The following is a 12,083-nucleotide window of genomic DNA, read 5'->3' as shown; positions in this document are numbered from 1 at the left end:
ATGTGCCAATTCTGGCGCTTAGCCTCGCTCTTCCCATTTGCTCTGGTGCAGTGGAAAATGGGGTAATAGGGTTGGGGTTCATGTCATCTTTGTATTGGCAGTTCACATGAAGCCCAGGTTAGTAATCGAGGGCATCAATAAGATTCCCTCATTACTAATCCCATAGTCAATGTTTTGAAATAAACACAAGGACTGAAAAAAATCCTTAATTTGAAGAAAAAGTCCACATGGTTTTAATAATCTATTTAAAAGTAAAAAACACCGTATACTCACCTAACGCCTAATCCGCTGAAGTCATTGTACCCTATAAAAAAACAGAAAATAATAAACAACAAAAATACTCACCTAACGCCTAATCTGCTGAAGCCATTGTCACCTGTAAATAAAAACAAAATAAAAACAACCATATCCCTCACCTGCCCGCCGTGATGACGTAATCCACAGTGTCCCACAAAGATCTGGGTCACTTCTAGTGCAGTCATACCAGCAATGACTGCTGTGACAGAGTTTACATGAGTTCATCAGCTGATGATCAGCTGATGAGCTCTGGTGACCTCACTTCCTGCACCAATGCTGAGTGAGGAAATATTAACGCAGCGGTGCAGTAAATGAGGTCACCGGAGCTAATCAGTTGATGAACTCATGTGACTTCTGTCCCAGCAGCTCAGCACTATACACTGCCGGGAGCAATTGAACTCCTCTCAGTGTATAGTGCTCTGCCGGGTGATTGGATCGCCTTGAGACATCGGGATTCCGGCGGATAGGTGAGTATAAGGTGCTTTTATTTTAACATTCCTTTATTTTAACTTTTTTTTTTCCACTGCAAGCACAGATGCCTTTCTGAGCGGTAGCTGCCGTAGGCTGATGGGAAATGTAGTCTCTCATCAGCAGACAGCTATCACCTGCTGTCAATTCTTTGTGCATTTTTGCCACGTTTTTGACCCATTGACTTCCATTGAGTCAGTCAAATACGCAGCAAAAATCTGTAGCAAATATGCAAATATTTTTATACCTGTGTTTTTGCACAAGTTCAGTCTGATTAAACCACTGGAAGTGAAAGGATGGCAAATGCAGTACAGTGTGATTCCACAAAGAAAGTGAGGGATTTGGAGCTTTGTTCTGTGTTTAATTCATTACAAAGGAAGTAAACAAACCTAAAGAAATCCATGAAAGGATGATTGCTGTATACAGTGATGATGCGCCTTTCTACTACCAAGTAAAGTTTTGGGCCAAGCAGTTTAAATGGAGTAGGGAATCAATTGAAGATGACCTCTTGTCCAAGCATCTTCAAAGAATATGTACTGTAAAATAGAGGCCATGATTTTGGAATTTCGTCTGATCAAAGTCCGTGTCAGTCCACTTTCATTCGTGATGTTTTGATGGTGTCAAAGGTCAGTTCCTGGTAAAAGTATGCTTCAACAATGAAGGCATTATGTGAGGCAATCAAAGAGAAAAGGCTGATGCTGTGTGTGACACTGGGGAAGGAGTGGGAAGGGTTAGGGCTCAGTTACAGGTCTGTGCTCACTGCTGGCTTGCAGCCCAAAACAAGGAATGATGGGAAATGTAGTAAGAAGAGAGCCGAGGATTCTGAAGAGTAACGGATCGCTATGACAATAGAACTGGCGCCAGAGCAAAGGAAGCAAAGCAAAAAGACATAGAACAACATGAAACTTGGCAGAAAAGATATATGGGGTTATTTATTTATGCTTATCCTTAAGCATGTATGGCAAAACCAGTAACTAAGTTAGGGTAGTGGACAACCTCTTTAAGGCCTCATTCAGAGAGCAGTTTTTTTTCACATACATGAAAAAAACTTCAGATTTTCATCAGTGTTTGGTCAGTGCATTTGTTTTTATCATCAGTGTTTTTCTTGTGTATAAAAGCAAGAAAGAAAAAGAAATGCAAAGCTTCTCCTACCCATTGTAATGTTCGAAAAGGACTGCACACAGATGATTTTGTTCTGACCCATAGACTTATTTGGGCGATTTTTATCCATGACATATCCAAAACGAAACTGTCTCCATGATTTTTTTTGCAGATGTTCGGTCCACATAAAGCAAAGGACATATATCTAGCACCATAAGATATAATAGACATGTTTTCAGTCTCTGATAAACATCGATAAATCTTATACCTTATTTTTTGGATTATAACATGCACTTTTTTCCCCCAAAATTTGGGGGGGGAAATGGGGGTGCGTCTTATAGTCCGAATGTAGCTTACGGGGGGCGGCTGCAGTGGAGTGGGGTCCCAGGAGGCACGAGCGCTGCTGCAGGAAGATGGTGGTGGCGGCAGGAGTGGGGCTGTTTGGCGGTGCAAGACTACGCGGGCTATCAGAAAATGTTGGGAGTCCCCGCACTTCCAATCCATTTCACTGCAGTAGACTTTGAGAAAATGGCCATCGGAGGCGGCGCATGCGCAGATTGAGATCTCGGCTCCCAAAATACGGTATATGAAAAACTAATGTCTAAATGAGTTCTAATAGAACAGACACACAAATCTGATGAAAAAAACAGATGTGTGAATGGTTTCTCCAGGGGTGGACATATCATTGGTGCAACCTGTGTGGCAGAACAGGGGCCAAAGAGCTAAGGGGGCCCAGTTATACACCCAAAGCAGGTGCAATTTTGCATTTTTAGGAGCTCTTGGGCTGCAAAGTTCCCATATATTGTTCTTGCACAGGGGTCCTTTTCTGTCTGTGTCTGCCAGTGAGTTTCTCTATGGTAACTCTATGGGTCATAGTACTGTCCATTTTAAAAACAAACAACACAGAGTTACGCAGATTTGGCCCCATTTCTGTGAAAATGGAAGAAAAACACAAACTTTAAATTTGATCAGAATGACATAAGTAAAATGTACTCATGGCATTTCTCAGGCCTCCCTGGTTAAAGAAAAGAACTGTAAATTTATTGTTATGATGGTACTATTGTACGTGTCAAATGGTCATGATCCTTTGTTGCAATGTGAAGAGGAGATGGGATCTTTGATTCATATATAGTGAGGTTGTAGAGGGATAAACATTTTTTTGGGTAAAATTCTGGACATTATAGACATATTATGCATATTCTGTAAGGAGGGTCAGCAATACCTTCAAGGTTGTGTCGTTGTCCCTAATTCCAGGATCTCAGGCTCAGGTAAAAAAAAGGCATCTTGAGACATTTCCTTACCTGTAAGGATGATTATTCAGGGGCTTTGGAATTCCATAGTGATTGCTAATTCTCATTAGAATTAGCGGGTGTTGGTGCTTTGCCCAGTAATTCATCTGATTTATCTGATAAGCACCTGACGAAGGCTCCTGTTCGTAGCCGAAAACTGGTTTGTGGTCTATAAACCGTGGACTTACAATGAAGGTAATGAATGATTTGCTGTCTATTTTACCTCTATACCAGGCAGCGCACAGACATCCCGCCACTAATTCTATTCTAATTGTTAACCCACTCATTTCCTTAATGGGTTTCCTCCTGGTGCTCTCTACTAGAGATGAGCGGTGTTCGACTAGAACTGTTCGCCAATCTCAAATTCGAGCTGTTTTGGGCGGTGTTCGAGTTGTTCGACGAACCCGAACGATTTGCAAAAAATTCGGCTGTTCGAGGTTATGTTCGATAACTGTTCGTGCACCAAAAGCGTGTCCTGCATGTCTGGCGCTATTTAGAGCACCAATCATGCAGGGATTGTCTGCCACTCACTGTAATGCCACAGCCATGGTGGTTGTGGCATTACAGTGATTGCCCAAATCGATGGGAACAGTGCCAACAGTGAAACATGAAAAGCCGGCAATTCAGCAGCGGCATACACCTGTACCCGACAATTTAGAACCGAAAGAATAGAGCTTCACACATAGATTAGATAGATATAAACATGTCAGCCACATATATACGAAGTACAGTGAAAGTGCTGCTTACTGTACTTGTCATTTAGCGTAAAGGATTTATCAAAAAAAATAATAGTGTTTTCATGCACTGTCTCTTTAAAAAAGCCGGCCGGCAATTCAGCAGCGGTACCCGACAATTTAGAATAGAAAGAATAGAGAATCACACATAGATTAGATAGATAGAAACATGTCAGTCACATATATATGAAGTACAGTGACAGTGTTGGTTACTGTACTTGTCATTTAGTATTAAAACAAAGGATTTATTATTAAAAAAATTGGCGTGGGGTTCCCCTTAATTTTAGGCTCTAGCGGAGGTTAAGCAGACGGCTGGGGCAGATGTTTGAAGCCTGGGAAGGGGGTAATACCCACGGAGCTTCCCAGGCTACTAATATCAGCCCCCAGCTGAATACATAGCCTTTACTAGCTATTAAAATGGGGGACCCCCCAAAAAAAATGACGTGGGGTCCCCCCTAATTTAATAGCTAGCAAAGGCTAGGCAGACAGCTGGGGGCTGATATTAATAGCCCAGGAAGGGAGCCATGAATATTGGCCCCCTCCCAGGCTAGAAACACCAGCCGTCAGCCGCCCCAGAAATGGCGCATTCATAGGATGCGCCAATTCTGGCACTTAGCCTCGCTCTTCCACGCTGCCCTGGTGCGGTGGCAGGGGGTAATAGGGCTGGGGTTGATGTCAGCTTATAATGCCAGCTGACATCAAGCCCAGGTTAGTAATGGAGAGGCGTCTATAAGACACCCCCATTACTAACCCCATAGTCAAAGTTAAAAAAAACACAAACACCCAGAATAAAGTCCTTTAATTGAAATAAAGACACAATCCTTTATTGTTCTAAATTAAACCATACTTACCGTCACGCCCATTCCAGCTGAAGCCAACGATCTCCTGCAATAAAAGAAAAATAATAAAGCAACCTCATCCTTACCTTTCCATGGTTCCCACGACAGCTTCAGCTCTGCTACATCGAGATGACAGGCTGGACCGCAGCAGAACGCTGCCATCCAGCCTCTCATCCCGCAGACACTGAGAAGCGCAGGCTTGCTTGCGCTGCTCAGCGTCTCTCTGTGACGACATCCAGATGAGCCGAGTTCATGTCCAATGAACTCGGCTCACCTCATGCACGTCACTGACAGCGTGGGAAAATTCTCACGCTGAAGCGGTGAGTGCAGGAGAATTCTCCCACGCTGTCAGTGACTTGCATAAGGTGAGCTCATGTCCAATGAACTCAGCTCACCTCCTGCACGTCACTGACAGCGTGGGAGAATTCTCCTGCACTCAGCGCTTCAGCGTGAGAATTCTCCCACGCTGAAGCGCTGAGTGCAGGAGAATTTTCCCACGCTGTCAGTGACGTGCATAAGGTGAGCTCATGTCCAATGAACTCAGCTCACCTCCTGCACCTCACTGACAGCGTGGGAGAATTCTCCTGCACTCAGCGCTTCAGTGTGAGAATTCTCCCACGCTGAAGCGCTGAGTGCAGGAGAATTTTCCCACGCTGTCAGTGACGTGCATGAGGTGAGCCGAGTTCATTGGACATTAACTCGGCTCATCTGGATGCCCTCACAGAGAGACACTGTGGAGCGCAAGCAAGCCTGCGCTTCTCAGTGTCTGCGGGATGACAGGCTGGATGGCAGCGTTCTGCTGCGGTCCAGCCTGTCATCTCGATGTAGCAGAGCTGAAGCTGTCGTGGGAACCATGGAAAGGTAAGGATGAGGTTGCTTTATTATTTTTCTTTTATTGCAGGAGATCGTTGGCTTCAGCTGGAATGGGCGTGATGGTAAGTATGGTTTAATTTAGAACAATAAAGAATTGTGTGTTTATTTCAATTAAAGGACTTTTTTCTGGGTGTTGTGTTTTTTTTAAATACTTTACTAGAAATTCATGGTGGTCATGTCTAATATTGGCGTGACCCCATGAATTTCGGGCTTAGGGCCAGCTGATAATGCCAAGCTGGCCCTAACCCCTTTATTACCCAGTGAGCCACCGCATCAGGGCCCTGGATGAGTTGGGTACAGCGCCAGAAGATGGCGCTTCTATGAACGCGCCATTTTCCGGGGTGGCTGCGGACTGCAATTTGCAGCGGGGGTGGCCCAGAAAGCTTGGGCCTCCCTGCGCTGCGGATTCCAGCCCCCAGCTGCCTAGTTGTACCTGGCTGGACACAAAAACAGGGCGAAGCCCCACGTCAATTTTCTTTAAATTATTTCATGAAATAATTAAGAAAAAAAGGGCTTCCCTATATTGTTGTGTCCGGCCAGGTACAAATAGGCAGCTGGTGGTTGGGGGCAGCCCGTTCCTGCCTGCTGTACCTGGCTGGACACAAATATAGTGCGAAGCCCCATGTCAATTTTTTTTACATTATTTCATGAATTTCCTGAAATAATTTAAAAAAATTGAAGTGGGGCTTCGCACTATATTTGTGTCCAGCCAGGTACAGCAGGCAGGAACGGGCTGCCCCCAACCACCAGCTGCCTATTTGTACCTGGCCGGACACAACAATATAGGGAAGCCGTTTTTTTCTTAATTATTTCATGAATTTCATGAAATAATTAAAAAAAATTGAAGTGGGGCTTCGCACTATATTTGTGTCCAGCCAGGTACAGCAGGCAGGAACGGGCTGCCCCCAACCACCAGCTGCCTATTTGTACCTGGCCGGACACAACAATATAGGGAAGGCCTTTTTTGCTTAATTATTTCATGAAATTCATGAAATAATTAAAAAAAAAGTACGTGGGGCTTCGCCCTATTTTTGTGTCCAGCCAGGTACAACTAGGCAGCTGGGGGCTGGAATCTGCAGCGCAGGGAGGCCCAAGCTTTCTGGGCCCCCCCCGCTACAAATTGCAGTCCGCAGCCACCCCGGAAAATGGCGCGTTCATAGAAGCGCCATCTTCTGGCGCTGTACCCAACTCATCCAGGGCCCTGGTGCGGTGGCTCACTGGGTAATAAAGGGGTTAGGGCCAGCTTGGTATTATCAGCTGGCCCCAAGCCCAAAATTCATGGGGTCACGCCAGTATTAGACATGACCGCCATGAATTTCTAGTAAAGTATTTAAAAAAAACACAACACCCAGAATAAAGTCCTTTAATTGAAATAAAGACACAATTCTTTATTGTTCTGAATTAAACCATACTTACCATCACGCCCATTCCAGCTGAAGCCAACGATCTCCTGCAATAAAAGAAAAATAATAAACCAACCTCATCCTTACCTTTCCATGGTTCCCACGACAGCTTCAGCTCTGCTACATCGAGATGACTGGCTGGACCGCAGCAGAACGCTGCCATCCAGTCTGTCATCCCGCAGACACTGAGAAGCGCAGGCATGCTTGCGCTCCTCACTGTCTCGCTGTGACGGCATCCAGATGAGCCGAGGTCATGTCCAATGAACTCGGCTCACCTCATGCACGTCACTGACAGCGTGGGAAAATTCTCACGCTGAAGTGCTGAGTGCAGGAGAATTCTCCCACGCTGTCAGTGATGTGCATGAGGTGAGCTCATGTCCAATGAACTCAGCTCACCTCCTGCACGTCACTGACAGCGTGGGAAAATTCTCCTGCAATCAGCGCTTCAGCGTGAGAATTTTCCCACGCTGTCAGTGACGTGCATGAGGTGAGCCGAGTTCATTGGACATGAACTCGGCTCATCTGGATGTCGTCACAGAGAGACGCTGAGCAGCGCAAGCAAGCCTGCGCTTCTCAGTGTCTGCGGGATGACAGGCTGGATGGCGGCGTTCTGCTGCGGTCCAGCCTGTCATCTCGATGTAGCAGAGCTGGAGCTGTCGTGGGAACCATGGAAAGGTAAGGATGAGGTTGCTTTATTATTTTTCTTTTATTGCAGGAGATCGTTGGCTTCAGCTGGAATGGGCGTGATGGTAGGTATGGTTTAATTTAGAACAATAAAGGATTGTGTCTTTATTTCAATTAAAGGACTTTATTCTGGGTGTTTGTGTTTTTTTTAACTTTGACTATGGGGTTAGTAATGGGGGTGTCTTATAGACGCCTCTCCATTACTAACCTGGGCTTGATGTCAGCTGGCATTATAAGCTGACATCAACCCCAACCCTATTACCCCCTGCCACCGCACCAGGGCAGCGTGGAAGAGCGAGGCTAAGTGCCAGAATTGGCGCATCCTATGAATGCGCCATTTCTGGGGCGGCTGACGGCTGGTGTTTCTAGCCTGGGAGGGGGCCAATATTCATGGCTCCCTTCCTGGGCTATTAATATCAGCCCCCAGCTGTCTGCCTAGCCTTTGCTAGCTATTAAATTAGGGGGGACCCCACGTCATTTTTTTGGGGGGGTCCCCCATTTTAATAGCTAGTAAAGGCTATGTATTCAGCTGGGGGCTGATATTAGTAGCCTGGGAAGCTCCGTGGGTATTACCCCCTTCCCAGGCTTCAAACATCTGCCCCAGCCGTCTGCTTAACCTCCGCTAGAGCCTAAAATTAAGGGGAACCCCACGCCAATTTTTTTAATAATAAATCCTTTATTTTAATACTAAATGACAAGTACAGTAACCAACACTATCACTGTACTTCATATATATGTGACTGACATGTTTCTATCTATCTAATCTATGTGTGATGCTCTATCTTTCTGTTCTAAATTGTCGGGTACCGCTGCTGAATTGCCGGCCGGCTTTTTTAAAGAGACAGTGCATGAAAACACTATTATTTTTTTAAATAAATCCTTTACACTAAATGACAAGTACAGTAAGCAACACTATCACTGTACTTATTATATATGTGACTGACATGTTTCTATCTATCTAATCTATGTGTGAAGCTCTATTCTTTCTGTTCTAAATTGTCGGGTACAGATGCTGAATTGCCGGCCGGCTTTTTTAAAGAGACGGTGCACGAAAACACTAATATTTTTTTTAATAAATCCTTTACACTAAATGACAAATGCAGTAACCAACACTGTCACTGTGCTTCTTATATGTGTGACTGACATGTTTCTATCTATCTAATCTATGTGTGAGGCTCTATTCCTTCTTGTCTAAATTGTCGGGTACCGGTGTATGCCGCTGCTGAATTTGCCGGCCGGCTTTTTTAAACAGAGTGTCTTCTGAGCAGTTTGTCAGCTTTTGGACACCTTTGCAGGTGTTTTCTATGTGTTTCTATGTGTTTTTGTTTGCCTGCCATTGGTTTTAACGGTGTTCGACGGTGTTCTAAGGTGTTCGACGAACAGTTCGACGAACAGTTCCTCGAACATCCCGGTGTTCGACGAACCGAACCGAACCCGAACACTACGGGGGTGGCTCAACACTACTCTCTACCAAACTTAAGGTGAAATTGGTTGATCACCTAACCATCTTCTTTTCCATCACCTGAGGACCACCTAAACTTTATTTTCGGCTAATGCTCATTGTCATTTAGACTCATTTAATTCCATATTGTTACACTGGCAATATTTTATGTTCACCTCTCAGTTGACTTCACTTCTAGGTTGAGCTTGTCAGATCAATGATTTAGCAGCATTATCTTCTTGCTTTTGGCTTCCACACGCATCAGGCTTTCTTCCCACTATACCATCTCTCATTGTTTCTTTCTCCTTCTTTTCCTTCCATTCTTTCTTTTAATCACTATCAATCTTCACATCATTGTATTGACCTGCTATCTATTTTTGATGTTCTGAACTATAATAATGGTGTTTGTAAATTAAGTTATATATCTTGGAACTATTTGCTTGTAAACTCCATCTTTGTATGTTTTTTTATAACCAATAAAATAAGAGCAAAAATAAAACATATAGCACTAAGATAAGAAAAACGGTTGTGTGAATATAACCTTAGGGTAAAATGGACAGGCAAGCTGTTAAAGAAGATCTATCACAGGATTTATTTAATTGGAACTGAGTACCTCCTCCAATTGGTGTTGCTCCACTGATTTTGGAACAATTTTTCTTTTTCTTCTGTGCCTCTCCATTCTAAAGTTATGATCCGCAGTAATAAAGAAGCAAATTTTTTATTTAACCATCTGGGCGTGTACCACAGAACTTCTCTACAGGAGCGGCTGTTTTATGATTGGCCAACATCAGAGGAGAAAAAGCAAGCACACACAGAAGTTTTTTTGGTATACACCAAGTTGGTTGAAGGTAAAATTTGCACCATTATCACTGGGGAGCATAAGTTTGGAATGTAGGAGCACAAAAGAAAAAAAGTTCCAAAATAAGTGGATCAGCATTAATTAGAGGAGGTAATTAGTTTAAATGAAATTAAAAATCCAGTGAAAAATACTCTTTCAAGGGGTTGTCCCACAAACAAAGTACATTTTAATCAATAGATCTTTGAATGATAATAAGTTCCACAATTCAATGTGTTAAAAAAATGTTCCTGTGCTGATATAATCTTATAAATGTGCCCCTGCTATGTACAGTTATTTTCTGTGTATGACCGTGCAGAATGGCTCCAGTTTATGGTCGGCACATACCACAGCTCCCGACTAGGGAAGAAGCATAAGTCACTTATGATATGTGAGTATACAGATGCTGCTGCTTTCTAAAGTAATACATTTCACAGCTTGTTTTATCACAGGGGTGAGTGTTTCTGTTGTGTCTCCAGCCCTCTGAGCTCATGACAAGTCAATTCGGGATGCGGAAGCTCCAGCGGCTGCTGAGCTTATATGTGACTTGATTTATGATGAGCTCACAGGACTAGTGAAGAGCAGAAACACTCGCTCCTGTGATAATACAGTCAGAAAAACGTGTTATCTCAGAAAGCAGCCGTTCAGCTGGAGCAGCTCTGCATAGTCAAACAGAGCCACAACACAGTACATAGCAGGGGCACATTTATAAGATTATCTCAGCACAGAAACATTTTTTCACACATGTAATTGTATATTGAATCTATTAATTAAAATGTACTTTATTTATGGCCCACCCTCTGTCACTTTTACGTCTATATCTGTCATAGCAATCTGTAGGTACTTCATGTTCCTGTTGCATAATGACTAATGGTGTGACAGAGGGAACTATATGCTGTAAAATCTACAAAAAAATATTTTATTGTGTACCTTTACTTCCCTATTGAACTCAATGGCAATGTCAACAAAAAAATGCACTTTATCCACAGCATGTCAGTTTCTCAAATGAAAAATCACTGTGGATTTTACACTAAAAAATCTGGAAATGTGTAAGTCACCGCTGAGACAGCAGTCTCTCTTTCAAGTTCCCTTCCATTGTTCTCTAATATATCCCTATTATTTATCACCATTATTCTTCATATGATATTACTACTTTTTTTGAAAAAAAATAATAATATGTTATTGTTTCCTTCCAGCCATGGCCAAGTGTTTCCAATCTTGCAAAGGACTTTATAGACCGCTTGATCACTGTAGACTACAGAGACCGGTCATCAGCCAGTGATGCCATACAACATCCCTGGATCAAAACTATGGCGGCTTCATCATCTATGAAGAATCTTCACAGGTCCATCTCACAAAACCTGAGAAACAGAGTATCATCTCGGTGTCAGAGCACCAAGTCAGAGCAGTCAATGAAATCTGGCAACTCTAACAAGTCCCGGAGGATAAAAGAGATCATGGAACGCAATATGCGCTATCATGCACATATTGTGGGCAGTGAAGCATCGCAATGAGCATTTCACGCAATGCTATACCACTACCACATGTTTTTTATTTAATGTCTAGTTTACTTTTCACTCTTAGACTTTTATATAAAAACTCGAAATGTATTGATGAAGAAACGCCAAAAATAATTATCCCGCCATTGTCACCAATGTTCCTGAAGTTTTCCTGTACATATGTATATTTAGTGCTCAGCATATCCCAAATGTCACTATCTTTGTGCTTAAGTGGGTGGGGGATGGGGAAATATGTTATTTTGCCAATTTCGTTAAGGTGGTGTATTAGATGATTTCTTTATGTATTTTCTTTTGCAAATGTATAACTTATTGCTTTACGCCTTTCTTGCTTTCTGATAATTCTTTATAAAACCTAATTATCATTTCTATATTTGTGATATTTTAATATGTATGTGCATACTTGCATTGAAGTCCATTCATAGCTCATGTATAAGGAGTGATGCACAGAACTTTCTAGATATTTGCCTTGTTCTTTGATATAGGTACAGATTAACAAGAGCCGCGAGTGCCCTTGAATTATGACTAGTGCACATGACTTTAGCACCTCACGTCCAGCCTGATGGTAGACATCACTCTTTCGGCACCTTATTATTGTGACA

General features: G+C 43.0%; 1 protein-coding gene across 2 annotated transcripts in view; it reads left to right on the top strand.

Annotated features, from left to right (window-relative positions):
* LOC141265884 (serine/threonine-protein kinase H1-like) overlaps positions 1-11,715 on the top strand; it is a 203,602-nt gene extending 191,887 nt beyond the window's left edge. For both annotated transcript variants that reach the window (XM_073679548.1, XM_073679546.1), the window contains one exon: positions 11,161-11,715. In XM_073679548.1, coding sequence (XP_073535649.1) covers positions 11,161-11,478 — 318 coding nt within the window. In that variant the 3' untranslated portion in view covers positions 11,479-11,715. The remainder of the gene's footprint in view (positions 1-11,160) is intronic.
* Positions 11,716-12,083: the final 368 nt, after the last annotated feature.

Source organism: Phyllobates terribilis, unplaced genomic scaffold (genome assembly GCF_046119375.1).
Source record: "Phyllobates terribilis strain yellow unplaced genomic scaffold, ASM4611937v1 Scaffold_4__5_contigs__length_816908805, whole genome shotgun sequence".
Lineage (NCBI taxonomy): Eukaryota > Metazoa > Chordata > Amphibia > Anura > Dendrobatidae > Phyllobates > Phyllobates terribilis.
Note: the sequence above shows the minus strand (reverse complement) of the source record. Positions and strands in the feature narration are given on the sequence as shown.